Genomic DNA, 16,674 nt, shown 5'->3' with positions numbered 1-16,674 from the left:
AGAATCCCATCCTATATCAGAGGATGAAGCAGGTACTAATCACGCCACCCAGACTTGGCCATGCACTGTCATTATCCAGGGCTACTCATTCAAGAATTTTCAACCCAGCATTTGGGAAGCCTAGCAACAGCTTGCTGGGGCAATGGGCCGTCATGCCCCACCTTCCAAGAATGAATAAAACAATAATTGAATCATGCAATATGTACAGCGCAGATGGAAGCCGTTCGGCCCATCGAGTCTGCACCGACAACAATCCCACCCAGGCCCTATCCATGTAACCCCATGTATTTACCCTAGCTAGTCCCCCCTGACACTCAGGGAGAATTTAGCATACCCAATCCACCCACCCTGCACGTCTTTGGACTGTGGGAGGAAATCGGAACACCCGGATGAAACCCACGTAGACACGGGGAGAATGTGCAGACTCCACACATTCAAACACCCAAGGCTGGTACTGAACCTGGGTTCCTGGTGCAGTGAAGCAGCAGTGCTAACCACTGTGCCTCGAGTCTTCATTCTTCTTGAAGTTCCGCACTATGACTCTTCGTCCTTTGCCCTTACACAGGAAAGGACAGGACAGTGGGACTCCTTAAACATTGACAGGTTGACTATGAGTGTGGAGGAAAAGCAGGCTTGAGTTATCGCCTCTTTACTGGAGTGGAGGAAGGACGTGGATGAGTGAGCAATTCCCTACGGGAATAGGCGAGGGATGTACACCAGACTTTATAGCGAAGGCAGGAAAAGACTGTAGTGTGTAAGGGAAAGGGGTGACCATGTAACATCTGCATAGCATTTTCTCACCAGGGTAAAAGTGGGGATAGGTCCGTGTTGGATCATATTGATTCTATTAGTCACAACCAATCTGTTTAATGAACGAAACCTAAGCAAAGCGATGCCAAAAAGTTGCTGTGGTCTGTGAGCTAATGGTGATCTGAAGCCAGCACAAGATATTAAGTGGCTGGCACCGACTGGTCCCTGCAACCACTGAATGACAGACGTGGTGCCATTGCATGGCACGCAGCATTAGAATGTGCAAATAGTTACTTGTGGAAGGGTGTCTGTGAGAGACTTCCTTCCATCAGGAGAAAATCCCACTCACTTACCATCCTCACCCTTCTATAGAGACTGGAAGACAAGCAGGAGTGTGTCTCTGTGGTCATGAGAGATCCTGATTTTTTAAAAATTCGTTCGTGGGACATGGGCGTCGCTGGCTGGCCAGCATTTATTGCCCATCCCTAGTTGCTCTTGAGAAAGTGATGAGCTGCCTTCTTGAATCGCTACAGTCCATGTGCTGTGGGTTGACCCACAATGCCGTTAGGGAGTTAATCCTAGGATTTTGACCCAGTGACTGCGAAGGAATGATGATATATTTCCAAGTCAGGACGGTGAGTGGCTCAGAGGGGGACTTGTAGGTGGTGGCGTCCCCATGTATCTGCTGCTCTTGTCCTTCGAGATGGTAGAGGTCGTGGGTTTGGAAGGTGCTGTCTAAGGATCTTTGGTGAATTGCTGTATTGCATCTTGTAGATGGTACACACTGCTGCTACTGAGCGTCGGTGGTGGAGAGAGTGAATGTTTGTGGATGGGGTGCCAATCAAGCGGGGCTGCTTTGTCCTGGATGGTGTCGAGCTTCTTGAGTGTTGTTGGAGCTGCACCCATCCAGGCAAGTGGGGAGTGTTCCATCACACTCCTGACTTGTGCCTTGTAGATGGTGGATAGGCTTTGGGGAGTCAGGAGGTGAGTTATTCGCCACAATATTCCCAGCCTCTGACCTGCTCTTGTAGCCACTGTGTTTATGTGGTGAGTCCAGTTGAGTTTCTGGTCAATGTTTGTATTGTCAATGAAAGTTTGACCATTCTCCTTTGTCTTTAGACGTGAGCAAGGATGAGTCGACCACCCTCCACACAGAACCTGACCTGCGGAACATGGGAGATGAAGGAACGCCTGGGCACAGGAGGTTTTGGAAATGTCAACCGCTGGACCAACAAGGTAGGGTCTGTCAACTTCTGATCTGCTCTGGTGATGGCATTAGATTAGAAGAACAGTTGAGGACTCTGGGTCTGTACTCGTTGGAGTTTAGAAGGATGAGGGGGGGGATCTTATTGAAACTTACAGGATGTTGCGAGACCTGGATAGAGTGGACGTGGAGAGGATGTTTCCACTAGCAGGAAAAACTAGAACCAGAGGGCACAACCTCAGGCTAAAGGGGCGATCCTTTAAAACAGAGATGAGGAGGAATTTCTTCAGCGAGAGAGTGGTGAATCTATGGAACTTTTTGCCGCAGAAGGCTATGGAGGCCAGGTCATTGAGTGTCTTTAAGACAGAGATAGATAGGTTCTTGATTGATAAGAGGATCAGGGGTTATGGGAAAAAGGCAGGAGAATGAGGATGAGAAAAATATCAGCCATGATTGAATAGCGGAGCAGACCCGATGGGCCGAGTGGCCTAATTCTGCTCCTATGTCTTATGGTCTTATTGGGGACAGGGAAGTTGTCAGTTCTCACTCTTTTTCTATCGCTTTCGAATTTCACTGGATGTTCCATCAGAGTTCTACCTTGCTCCAACACTTATCCACTCCTGCTTGGAATGAATGAAGTATTCAATTAATTCAGCAATGGTGATGGAATAGAGGCAATGGATTCTAATCGGTTTTCACCGTCATGGCTTGGTGGCTGATCTGGTGGAGTGAAAGCCTCCTGATTTTCATTCCATGGTGTAAAGGTCTTATAAGCAGTTTGCCACCCAGTTTGGGAATGAGAGCAGAGGGATTATTTTACGAGGCGAGTAATCCAAAGGTTTGGGCTAACAATCCCAAGACATTTAACTCCTACCAAGGCAGCGAGGGAATTTAAATTCAATGAATTTAAAATTCATGCGGAGGCGATGGCCTACTGGCATTATCGCTAGACTATGAATCCAAAAACTCAGCTAATGTTCTGGCGACCCGGGTTCGAATCCCGCCACGGCAGATGGTGGAATTTGAATTCAATTAAGAATCTACTGATGACCATGAAACCATTGTCGGAAAAACCCATCTGGTTCACTAATGTCCTTTAGGGAAGGAAATTTGCCGTCCTTACCCAGTCTGGCCTACACGTGACTCCAGAGCCACAGCAATGTGGTTGACTCTCAACTGTCCTCTGGCAACTAGGGATGGGCAATAAATGCTGGCCCAGCCAGCGACGCCCATGTCCCACGAATGAATAAAAAAATTAAGTAAATCTGGAATAAAAAACCAGTATCTGTAATGGTGGCCATTCACGCCTTCTATTCTCTCTACGGGCTGCCATTAGCAGCCTTCCCCCTTGTTTTTGTGGCGATGGCTCATCCTTCATTCCCACGCCCTGCAGTATAAATATCACCCACTTTCTGTGCCTTTTAGCTTTGACAAAGGGCTCACCTGGACTCGAAACGTCAGCTCTTTTCTCCCCTCACAGATGCTGTCAGACCTGCTGAGATTTTCCAGCATTTCCTCTTTTGGTTTCAGTATCTATAATGGTGATCGTGAAACTGCTGGATTGCCATCAACGCCCATCTGGTCTACTTCTGCCCTTTTTAAGGAAGGAAATCTGCCATCCTTGCCTGGGCTGACCTACATGTGACTCTGCACCCACAGCAATGTGGTTGACTCTTCACTGCTCTCTGATATGGCCGAGCATGCCACTCAGTTGTGAAGATGGTGGCTCACCATCATATCTTAAGGGAATGTGCCGGCCTTCCCGTGAATGATGTTAATAAAGATGAGGATCCAGTGCAGTGAGTGCCTTCCCTAAAGAACATCAAATCAACGTCACTGCATTATAGCTAGCAATCAGAAGCCGTGTAGCAAGTCCACAAGTACCCCTTCAGCCCACTTAAGTTACCGCTTTGTGTTTGGCTTGATATTTTTGGTTAGGCGATATGTGGAGACTTGATTGTTCAGTGGTGAGTTGTGAGCATCTACTGCATGGGTATTAGTGAGGGGGAGCTTTAAGATGCTTGGTATTTGCAGTGTAGTGATTTGGTATTGACATGCAGTGCCACTGGCTCCTGCCAGTAGACTTGTTATGGTGTAGAAGGAGTCCATTTGGGGAGGTGATGGCCTAGTGGTATTATCACTTGGATATTAGTCCAGAAGCTCAGCCAATATTCTGGTGACCCAGGTACGAATCCCGCCACGGCAGATGGTGGAATTTGAATTCAATTTTTAAAAAAAATGGAATTAAGGATCGACTGATGACCATGAAACCATTGCCGATTGTCGGAGAAACCCATCGGGTTCACTAATGTCCTTTAGGGAAGGAAATCTGCCATCCTTACCTGGTCTGGCCTACATGTGACTCAAGAGCCACAGAAATGTGGTTGACATTTAACTAACCCTGTGAACAAGAGGAATGGGCAATAAATGCTGGCCAGCTAGCGACGCCCATGTCCGTGAATAAAAAAAAACATAAAGTCAAGGTTGAGAAAAGGGCTCATGGCCGACCAAGCCCCTCCCCCTGGTAGTTCAGCTCAGCACTGACCCTCCAACAGCACAGCACTCCTTCAGTATTGCCACTCCAACAATGCTGCATTCCCTCAACACTGATGTAAACCTCTGATAATGCAGTGCTCCCTTAGTCCTGCTGCTCTGACATTTGTAGGACTCCCTCGGTACTGCTCCTCCAACAGTGCGGCACCCCCTCAGCAATGCACTGCGCCAACCTAGATTTTGCGCGCAGATCCATGACCTTCTGTCCCCGAGGCAAGAGCGCTACCCACTGAGCCACCGGCTGACGCTGAGCTGACCCGGTGAAATTATTTGCTTTTGGCCCTTAAGGGCTTCGGAACTGAGTCCAGCTCTGCCATTCCCCGACCATCCCACGCCCCCTTCCAGAGTGCGCCAGTGCCATTTGAGATTGAGTAGCGGAGGCTGGTGAAGGAGCAGAGAGGCTATCCTTGTTCCCTGGTGAAGTTACAGGCATGCTTACTTGGCGCTGTCAACCTGTGGTCCGAATCCTTTGGAATAAACTGAATAGGATGTCCCCTTATTGTGAAAGTGTAGAGTATTAGGTAAACAGGAACAGGATGTGCATAGATTGGTTGTGTACCTTCTTAAGAAACTGGACATTGGGTGGAAAAGGGGGGTTATGTGTGTCAAATAAGCAACTGAATTTTATAAAAAAAACATTGAACTGACTGGCATTAGTTCAATAGTCTGTTTTTGATACTCGGCTAGCTCTGTGAATACCCAGGCTATAGATCCTTCAGTGGTATTGGTGGGGCAGTACGTGAGAACATTGTGTCTGCCAGGGTTCCTGCTCCTGATGTTGTCACCCTCTTCTAAATCTATGATTTGATCTGCCCACCCTAAGCTGGGGTGAATGATGTCCTCTTGCTTCCCAGACCTTCCTTAGTTGCTCTTCTCCAGCCTGTAGGGGCGGGCGACAGTTGCTTTACGAAGCTTAAAACAGTACCTCAGTCTCCCCTCCCCAGGGGACGTTGGGTGGGCATCTAATTAGGGCGGCACGGTGGCACAGTGGTTAGTACTGCTGCTTCACAGCGCCAGGGACCCGGGTTTGATTCCCAGCCTTGGGTCACTGTCTGTGTGGAGTCTGCACGTTCTCCCCCGTGTCTGTGTTTTTCACAGTAAATGTAAATCTACTTGTGACTAATAAATAAACTTTACTTTATCGTGGGCATAACCTCGAAATGCAAACTCTCCCGGTGGGACAGTGTTGCGACGTTAGGTAGAGTGATTGTAGATTGGGAGGTCGGATGTTAGAATTTGATCTTTGCAAAATTGTAAAATGCTAGTGGGGGAAAGCATTATGTGGTCCCGTTAAAGGATGGTGCTTTTTCTGTGCTTAGAGAGTTAAAATGCAAGTACATAGAGTACCCAAACTGAAACATTTATATCGAAAGGCAAAGCTGCAGTTTTTACTAAGGCAACAGGCTTTTGAATTTAGCCAATCAATTTGAATCAGGCACTTAGATACCAAAAACCTATTAAATTTAAATCTGATGGTTTTGACGACCAAGGACCAATCCTATTGATACATCATCACGGGTATAAAAGATGGGGGCAAAGAAAGGAGAGTAACTGCCACCTGCCAGAGCTAATAGCTCTCAGCTCTCTCTCACTGGCTCTCATAGCTTCATCTATGTCCTAGAGAAAGCACCATTTAGATAGTAAAGGTGTGGTGAACCATCGTTGGTTACCACTGGGGGTTGTTATTATGTTACTGTTGGGCTAGGGTGTTGTTACTGTGGGGGTTGTACAATGTTGTTCGGTTAGGGTGTTTACCTGTTATAAGTGTTATCATGGCACATCCCAGTGGGGCCCCGCCTCCGGTGGCGAGGTATAAGACCCTCTGCTCCGGCAGGACCCCTTCAGTCTGAACTGGTGTATTCGTGTTAGTAGTTCCATTGTTACACAATAAAAGCCTTCAATATCGAAGCCTTGGTTCCACGTGCTTGATTGTCGCGCATCAAAAGGTACCAAAGAAGAAAGAAGTTCCAGACAGAAGAAACAACAGAGAAGGCTCAGAATATTCCGGAAGACACAAAACCTGGTTGTAATTTCGAGAGTGACTAAATTCTATCTTGTTAATGAGTGAGATTTGTATTTATTTGAACAGCACACCATTAGAATCTTGTTTTATTCGGGAATAGTTAATAGTGAGAAGGGATTTATTCGGTTTGTTAATAGTTTAGTTAATTTGCTCGCTGTTAGTTAGATAAATAAATTGTTACCTGTTGATTTTAGTGGGTGTCGGAGTTATTTTGATTTAACCACTAGGAGTCGCTGAAGAGCAGGTCGCACCACTTCACACACACCTTTTACAGATTATAAGGTGAGGTACTCCTCTTAGGGTATTTCGGTAGTTCTCAGAGGGGGGATCAAACTCCACTTTATAACAACATTGTGGACGGAAAGATGGTGGGGGGCACAGCTTGCCTGGTGTGATGGGTGTCACGAGCCCCAATTTTAAAAAAATATATATATATATTTTCTCCCCCTCCCTCCCCCCAGCTCAGCTAACACCCCCTACCCACCCCGCCATCGCAAGCAGCACCACTTGGAGCAACTCCTTATGAATAATTCTAGGAAATTGGATAAGGAAGAAGCATTGTGCGGGAAACTCTGAGAACCAGATCCTTCAGAATGATAGAATCATAGAATAATACAGTATTGTATATCACATCTCTGCCAGCTCTTTCAGCGGTGCTTTCCGGCTGATCCCGCTCTGCAAAGCCCTGTAAATTCTTGCTGTTTAAATATTTTTCTAATTCTTTTCTGAATGTTGGAACCTCTCGGGCAGCGCATTCCAGATCGTTTCCTCGTTTTGCCCACTGGTTCTTTTGCCAATTATTTTATATCTGCGTCCTCCCTTATCACTGGAAACAATGCCTGCTTACTTATGCTATCAAAATCGAGCATGATTTTCGGTATCTCAATCAAAACACCTCTTAAACTTCTCCTGCTCTGAAGGAGAAAAATCCCACCTCCTCCTGTCCCTCTCACCATTTCATCGTGGGTCGCGTTCCGGTCCAGCTGCTCTCTCCAAAGCCTTGACAAGCTTGACGTTGAATTTGATGATCAGTCATGATCAAAATGAATGGTGGAGCAGGCACGAAGGGCTGAATGGCCTCCTCCTGCTTCTAGTTTCTATGTTTCTATCCTTCCTACAGCCTGATGTGCAGAATGAGACACTACACTCCGACAGGGGCCTAACTCGTGTTTGATAAAGGTTTACCAGAATTTCCTGGGTTTCATTAATTTTTTTATTAGTGTCACAAGTAGGCTGACATTAACACTGCAAAGATGTACTCTTATGGGCAGGACTTTTCAGATGCTAGGTTTTCCTGCCCTGAGACTTGGATAGTTGACGGAGAACACATCCCCATTAGACTCATAGAAACCCTACAGTACAGAAAGAGGCCATTCGGCCCATCGAGTCTGCACCGACCACAATCCCAACCCCCATATTCCTACATATTTTACCCACTAATCCCTCTAACCTACGCATCTCGGGACGCTAAGGGCAAATTTTTAGCATGGCCAATCAACCTAACCCGCACATCTTTGGAGTGTGGGAGGAAACCGGAGCACCTGGAGGAAACCCATGCAGACACAAGGAGAATGTGCAAACTCCACACAGACAGTGACCCAAGCCGGGAATCGAACCCAGGTCCCTGGAGCTGTGAAGCAGCAGTGCTAACCACTGTGCTACCGTGAAGCAGCAGTGCTAACCACTGTGCTACCATGCCAGCTTTGCAGTTACTTAACTCTCCGTGGAATGTTAGTTGGCCGGAGGCAGGACTTCCACTCCTCACTTGGGGATTAAGTCCCACCTCCAAGAATTGCTGACCAATCTGATTGGCTGGCAGTTCTACCATCCAGCCATGCCAGAGGCGGCAGTGGCCAAGAGTGCGGTTCCCAGATTCCAAGTCCTGGAGTCAGGACTGGGTATAAGTGTTGGAGGGGGAGGGTGGGGGTGATTCTCAATGGGAAGGAGAGGTGATACCCAAGAAGATGGGGTGTGGGTCCTGATGGAGAGGACAAGTGGAGTGGGGGGGGAAGGGGGAAGTGGGTGGCAGACTTTGAGGGGGAGGGTGCGGCACCCAATATGGAAAGAAGAGCCTTGTGGGACGCAGCCTTTTTCCCTCCCCAGGCCCCGAGCAGGATGATCTGTTGGGCTCCTCCCATCCCCCCCTCGGACCATGAATCCCTCTTCCATTCCCCCCCCCCTTCCCCATCCCACACCAACCATGAAAGTTGAGTTTAATGTTTGTTTATTAGTCACAAGTAAGGCTTATATCAACACTGCAATGAAGTTACTGTGAAATTCCCCGAGTTGCCACATTCCGGTGCCTGTTCGGGTCAATACACTTAGCCAGCACGTCTTTCAGAATGTGGGAGGAAACCGGAGTATCCGGAGGAAACCCACGCAGACACAGGGAGAATGTGCAAACTCCGCACAGACAGTGACCCAAGCCGGGAATTGAACCCGGGTCCCTGGCGCTGTGAGGCAGCAGTGCTAACCACTGTGTCACCGTGCAGCCCTAGTGGTCAATAATTGGCTTTGCCTGCCTTAATGTAAAGTCACAGATAGTTTCGGGGGTGGGGGGGTGGGATTTTGGGTGCCCCCCCGCCCCCCCCCCGCAACCTCTCTGGACTGACATAAGTCCTGCCCTTTGTCTCCTACTGATCAAGTCAAGCACCCCAAATGTTTTTGCAAACAGGCACTTGTCCTGCCTGCTACCTGCAAAAATTCATGTACTTGCATCCCCAGGTCTCTCTGTTCCATTCAGCCCACATTGCCTCTCTTTATTCCTACCAATGCCTATCATCACATTTCTCTGGAATAATGTCATCCGCCACCTGCCTACTCGTTTTGCCAGTCAGTCAATGTCCTCCCGAAGTCTATTTCTAAACTCCCCACCACCAACTACATTTCCAAGCTGCATATCACCTGCAAACTTTGAAATTATGCTCTCTACACCCAAGTCCATGTCAATATTACCTGTCAAAAAGAGTGGTGGTTCTTGTACTCACCCTGGGAAACTTTATTCCACTCTGAAAGAAACGCGCACGCACACTGCCTGTACCATAGGACGGCACGGTAGCACAGCGGTTAGCACTACTGCCTCACAGCGCCAGGGACCCAGGTTCGATTCCCGGCTTGGATCACTGCGTGGAGTTTGCACATTCTCCCCATGTCTACGTGGGTTTCCTCCGGGTGCTCCGGTTTCCTCCCACAGTCCAAAGATGTGCAGGTTAGGTGAATTGGCCGTGCTAAGTTCTCCCTCAATGTCCCCGGACAGGCACTGGAGTGTGGTGACTAGGGGATTATCACAGTAACTTCATTGCAGTGTTAACATAAGCCTACTTATGACTAATAAATAAACTTTATTTTACTTTTAGCCAGTTTGGTATTCTTGCAGGTATTGTCATAAATGGGTCTTTTTCTGATTGGCAGTCAGTGACTAGTGGGGTTCCGCAGCGATCAGTGCCTGGACCCCAACTGTTCACATTATATTTCAATGATTTGGAAGAGGGAACTGAATGTATTATCTCCAAATGTGCAGATGATACACAGTTGGGAGGGAGGGTGAGCTGTGAGGAGGATGCGGAGATGCTTCAGTGTGATTTGGACAGGCTGAGTGTGTGGGTATCTGCATGGCAGTTGCAGTATAATGTGGATAAATGTGAGGTTATCCACTTTGGTAGCAATAATAGGAAGACAGATTATTACTTGAATGGGTGTGAATTGAGAGAGGTGGATACTCAACGAGACCTTGGTGTCCTCGTGCATCAGTCGCTGAAAGTAAGCAGCAGGTACAGCAGGCAGTAAAGAAGGCAAATGGTATGTTGGCCTTCATAGTGAGAGGATTTGAGTATAGGAATAGGGATGTTTTGCTGCAATTGTATAGGGCGTTGGTGAGGCCACACCTGGAGTATTGTGTGCAGTTTTGGTCTCCTTATCTGAGGAAGGATGTCCTTGCTATAGAGGGAGTACAGCGAAGGTTTACCAGGCTGATTCCTGGGATGGCAGGTCTGTCATATGAGGATAGACTAAGTCGGTTAGGATTATATTCACTGGAGTTTAGAAGAGTGAGGGAGGATCTCGAGGAAACGTATAAAATTCTTACAGGGTTAGACAGGGTAGATTCAGAAAGAATGTTCCCGATGGTGGGGGGAGTCCAGAACTAGGGGTCATAGTTTGAGGATAAGGGGTAAACCTTTTAGAACTAAGGTGAGGAGAAATTTCTTCACCCAGAGGGTGGGGAATGTGTGGAATTCACTCCCACAGAAAGTAGTTGAGGCCAAAACATTGTGCGATTTCAAGAAGAAATTAGATATGGCTCTTGGGGCTAAAGGGATCGAGGGATATGGGGGGGGGAAGGGGGATCAGGATATTGAATTCGAAGATCAGCCATGATCAAAATAAATGGCGGAACAGGCTCGAATGGCCTGCTTCTAGTTTTGATGTTTCTAATGTGTTTGTTACCTGGGTATTTATTGATCTTTTATTTTCAGGACACTGGGGAGCAGATCGCCATCAAGCAGTGTCGACAGGAGCTGAGCCCGAGGAACCGAGAACGCTGGTGTCTGGAGATTCAGATCATGAAAAGGTGAAAGCCCTATGACCTGACCCTCAGTCTTGGCCTGGCACGTAGCGAGGGGTCCGCCCCTCTGGATGGTACCTTGGATTGCTTGGTTTCCGCTGCCCAGTGCTGAGAGCTTGCTGTGTTTCTAGGAGAGAGGGGAAGAGATGGTGTGAGAGGGAAATAATTTGAGGGCGAATAAAAGACAGGTTGGGTGGCACAGTGGTTAGCACTGCTGCCTCACAGCGCCAGGGACCCGGGTTCAATTCCGGCCTTGGGTGACTGTACAGAGTCTGCACGTTCTCCCCACATCTGCGTGGGTTTCCTCCGGGTGCTCCGGTTTCCTCCAAAGACGTGCAGGTTGGGTGGATTGACCATGGTAAATTGCCTGCGTGCCCTGTGATGGGCTAGCACCTGTCCTGGGTGTAACCTGCCCAGTGTCCTGTGTCTGTCAGGATAGGCTCCGACTCCCCACCTCCCTGAATCGGAGTGAGCGTTAAGCGAAGTGAAGATAAAGATAGGTTGCGTCGAATTCACCCACTGTCAAGTGTTCGAGAGTGATGACCAAGACCCCATTGGGTTTAAAAAAAAAGACTTGTGTTTCTGTCGCAACTTTCATGTTCTTGGAATATCTCAAAGCACTTTAAGGCTGATTAAGTACTTTTGAAGGAAGCAAAGCAGCCAATGTACGCATGGCAAACTCCCTCAAATAGAAATGTGGTCCTTTATTTTTTTGTCTTGTTGATTGAGGGATAACTGCTGCCCCAGGATAACTCCCCTGTTCCTCTTTGAAATAGTGGCTTTGCATCTTTAATGTCCCTCCCCCCCCCCCCCCCCCCCCGAGAGGGCAGGCAAAGCCCTGGTTTTAAAACCTCATCCTGAAGGTGGCACCGCTGACAGTGCAGTGCTCCCTCAGCACTGCACTGGAGTGTCAGCCTAGATCTTGGTGCTCAGGTGCTGGAGACGGTGAAACATGCTTCCCACTTGAGCCACCGCTGACCCTTAAGAGCCAAGGGCTGTCGAGAGAGAGAGAGGGGAAGGTGCTGCGAAGATTGAGCAAGAGGGAGAGGCAGACTGACAGGGTGCGTGTGGAATACGGGGCTCAGCAAAATCTGATCGGACACCAGGATAAACACGGTGAGACATAAAGGACACTTTGAGCGACGCCTTTCCGCTGATGTGAAAATAGCGATGAAGCTGTAATGTGATAGCCTGGTTGATGAGGAGGGTGTATCTCTCTTGCTCTGTGTTGGTTTCCCAGGGGGAGAGAGTGAGATTCTGGAAGGGGCGGGATGCCAGAGTAAATCTGCAAAACAATACATGTCCCCACATTAGACTAGCAGCTGTGGTGTGACCTGTTCCGATAATGTGCCAGCATTAAATTACCCAGCAACATGGGGGGAAAAAACCCCACACTTAATAGATATAGAAAGATATAGAATCCTACACTGCAGAAGGGGGCCATCGAGTCTGCACCGACCACAATCCCATCTAGGCCCTATCCCACCGAGGCCCTATCTCAATAACACCATGCATTTACCCTAGCTAGCCCCCCTGACACTAAGGGGCAATTTAGCATGGCCAATCCACCTAACCTGCACATCTTTGGACATTAGAGGCAATTTAGCATGGCCAATCCACCTAACCTGCACATCTTTGGACACTAAGGGGCAATTTAGCATGGCCAATCCACCTAACCTGCACATCTTTGGACACTAAGGGGCAATTTAGCATGGCCAATCCACCTAACCTGCACATCTTTGGACACTAAGGGGCAATTTAGCATGGCCAATCCACCTAACCTGCACATCTTTGGACACTAAGGGGCAATTTAGCATGGCCAATCCACCTAACCTGCACATCTTTGGACACTAAGGGGCAATTTAGCATGGCCAATCCACCCAACCCGCACATCTTTGGACTGTGATTTTCCCGTGAATGTATTTAGAAGCTCAGTCTGGGTGGTAGGAATCCCTCTGGTCTGAACTGTGTCCCATCTGTCAGACTCCTGCCTGGAATTGTGTTCAGATCTGGGTTGTTTACCCTGGTGAGATAGAATCACAACACATCTGTAGTCCATACGCAAAGCAGGAATCCTATTCGGAATTGAGCTTGGCTCTCCGGTGTTTACCGCACGCGATAGAAACTAAACACAACTGTCTTCGAGACATGAAGCAGGAAATTAATTCTTCAAGTTGCACAATGTCCAAACCACACTGGCCAGAAATGAGCACAGCCTGTTTAGATCTTCTTTCCTTGTGTAGACTCCCATCTCTGGGTCTGCGTGCGGCAGTTCTGCTTGCAAGCGACTGATCCCCTCGCTTCCTTATTGGGATTGTTTGAAATTCTTCTCGATGACGCAGCGAGGGGCAGGAGATGACTGTTTCGAAGACACGTGCAGCGTTGGGTTGGGCAACTGTTAGACTGCAGCTGGACCTGCGTCAGAGATGGCAATGTAAATACCTTGATTGGTGCCCCTCCCCAACCTCCCATTGCCACCTGCTTTCTTCCCCCCGCCCCCCGCCCCCCCTTCCTGATTCGTATGAACATCGTAACCCAAACTCTACATTCCTGTCCACCCTCGAATAACTTTTCATCCCCCTGCTCATCAAGAATCTATCTAATTCTGCCTTAAAAATATCCAAAGACTCTGCTCCCCATCGCCTTTTGAGGAAGAGAGTTTCAAGGACTTGTGGGCGGCACGGTGGCACAGTGGGTTAGCACTGCTGCCTCACAGCTCCAGGGACCCGGGTTCAATTCCAGCCTTGGGTGTCTGTCTGCATGTTCTCCCCGTGTCTGCGTGGGTTTCCTCCGGATGCTCCGGTTTCCTCCCACTTTCCAAAAACGTGCGAGCTAGGTGGATTGGCCATGATAAATTGACCCTCAGTACCAGGGGGACTAGCAGGATAAATAAGTGGAGTTACGGGGATAGGACCTGGGTGGGATTGATGTTGGTGCAGACTCGATGGGCCAAATGGCCGCCTTCCGCACTGTCGGGATTCTACGACTCTATGACTATCAACCCTATATTCTGCACACTCTCCTTTCCTTCTCCCTATGTACTCTATGAACAGTGTGTTTTATTTGTATAGTGCACAAGAAACAATACTTTTCACTGTGTCCCAATACATAGAAATCATAGAAACCCTACAGTGCAGAAAGAGGCCATCTGGCCCACCGAGTCTGCACCCGACCACAATCCCACCCAGGCCCTACCCCCATATCCCGACACATTTGCCCGCTAATCCCTCTAACCTACGCATTTCAGGACACTAAGGGGCAATGTTAGCATGGCCAATCAACCTAACCCGCACATCTTTGGAGTGTGGGAGGAAATCGGAGCACCCGGAGGAAACCCACGCAGACGCGAGGAGAATGTGCAAACTCCACACAGACAGTGACCCGAGCCAGGAATCGAACCCAGGTCCCTGGAGCTGTGAAGCAGCAGTGCTAACCACTGTGCTACCGTGCCGTCTCCTGTGCTACCGTGCCACCCCCATGTGACAATATCAAATCAAATCAACTCCCGAGGAAAAGAGAATCTCACCTATGTCGTGAATGGGTGACCTTTTGATTTTAAACAGTAACCGCCCAGTTCTACATTCTCTGACAAGAGGAAACATCTGCCCCCACATCCACCATGTCAAAACCCCCTCAGGATCTTAATGTTTCTATCGAGTTGCATGAACATTCTATTAGCTTTCTTAATTTCTTGCTGTACCTGCACACTAGCTTTTTGTGAATTATGGATACCCAGATTCCTCAGCCCCTCAGAGCTCTGCAATCTTCCACCATTTTGGTAATGGGCTTCTTTTTAATCCTTCTGGGCAAAATGGACAATTTCACCCTTTCCCACATTATTCTCCATTTGCCTAATCCTTGCCCACTCACTCACCTATCTATGTCCCTTTGGAGCCTCCGCGTGTCCTCTTCACAACTTACTTTCTACATGTCTTAAGACCATAAGGCATAGGAGTAGAATTAGACCACTCGGCCCATCGGGTCTGCACCACCATTCAATCTGATATTTTTCTCATTCCCATTCTCCTGCCTATTCCCCATAACCGCTGATCCCCTTATTAATCAAGAACCTATCCATCTCTGTCTTAAAGACACTCAATGACCTGGCCTCCACCGCCTTCTGCGGCAAAGAGTTCCACAGATTCGCCACTCTCTGGCTGAAGAAATTCCTCCTCATCTCTGTTTTAAAGGATTGTCCCTTTAGCTTGAGGTTGTGCCCTCTGGTTCTAGTTTTTCCTACTAGCGGAAACATCCTCTTCACATCCACTCTATCCAGGCCTCGCAGTATCCTGTAAGTTTCAATAAGATCCCCCCCCTCATCCTTCTAAACTCCAACGAGTACAGACCCAGAGTCCTCAACCGTTCCTCATACGACAAGCTCTTCATTCCAGGGATCATTCTTGTGAAACTCCTCTGGACCCTTTCCAAGGCCAGTACATTCTTCCTTAGATACGGGGCCCAAAACTGCTCACAATACTCCAAATGGGGTCTGACCAGAGCTTTATACAGCTTCAGAAGTACAACCCTGCTCTTGTATTCTAGCCATTTAGTCTTCTAATCTTTGTATTCTAGTCTTTGTACAACCAATAAATTTAGCAACAAATCCAGTCCACAAGTTATCCAATGGCTTCCTGTAGTATGTTGCAATCTTCCTCAGTGTTGGTTATCCCAGTAAGAAGTCTCTTACGAGCTTTGGGAGTGCTGCTCCTTCATCAGCTCCGAAAGCTCATGATTCCAAATAAACCTGTTGGACTTTAACCTGATGTTGTGAGATTTCTTACTGTGCCCACCCCAGTCCAATGCTGGCATCTTGGTTATCCCAGTTTAGCATCCTCTACAATTTTTCCAAATCTTCAATACTTTTTTTAGAAAAGAATGGGCAGAAGTGTTAAACTGAGGACGAGAAACCCACATTAGTAAGGCCCTGTTGGATTTTTTTCCCCTGGGTTTTGCTTGTCGCAATGTCTTAGAGCTAAATCTTTGTTTCCACATCAATTTTAGTGTTGGCAGCCCAACTCCAGATCCTAAGCCTGAGACCTCAGCTCCCAAGCCTCGGCTCTGAGTGTATCCTGATTCCCAGCTTGTTCCTGGCCAGTGCTTCTCGCATCTCGTAACAATGAGCACCATGGGCTGCATCCTGTTTATACTAGACTGTTATTAAAACTGCACTTTTATTAATAAATTTATTGGAAAACATAGTTCAAAGCAATCAAAAAGGAAATAGCAACTGCAAATAGAGGTTAGATTGTGGGGTGATATAAGAGGGGTTTCACATGCTGTCTGGAGAACATCAAAACAGATAGGAATAAGATTCGATGCAAGAGATTTAGGATGGGAAATGTTCTTGCACAGAGGATTTTAAGACTGCAAAATGTGTTTATGATTGAAATAGACTCCTCGGCAACACTTAAGAACAGGGTAGACAGGAAGTCGGGGATTGAAGGATGTGGGAATGGAGGGCATTCCTGCATTGAAAGGGACACAGTCACTCTGACAGCACGTTCAGGCTCCCTAGGTGGGCTCCAGTCACCAGAATCCCGACCTTGCACCTGACAATGCTGCCATTCAATAGCTCCCTCTGCA

General features: G+C 47.9%; 1 protein-coding gene across 1 annotated transcript in view; it reads left to right on the top strand.

Moving 5' to 3' along the window:
- Window positions 1-16,674, top strand: part of ikbkb (inhibitor of nuclear factor kappa B kinase subunit beta) — a 97,759-nt gene that overhangs the window by 36,282 nt on the left and 44,803 nt on the right. Inside the window, 2 exon segments of the mRNA XM_078238484.1 lie at window positions 1,870-1,986; window positions 11,003-11,097. Of these exon segments, the coding sequence (XP_078094610.1) occupies window positions 1,882-1,986; window positions 11,003-11,097 (200 nt within the window). The 5' untranslated portion in view covers window positions 1,870-1,881.

The sequence above is a fragment of the Mustelus asterias genome, chromosome 22 (assembly GCF_964213995.1).
Source record: "Mustelus asterias chromosome 22, sMusAst1.hap1.1, whole genome shotgun sequence".
In the NCBI taxonomy this organism is placed as follows: Eukaryota; Metazoa; Chordata; class Chondrichthyes; order Carcharhiniformes; family Triakidae; genus Mustelus; species Mustelus asterias.
Note: the sequence above shows the minus strand (reverse complement) of the source record. Positions and strands in the feature narration are given on the sequence as shown.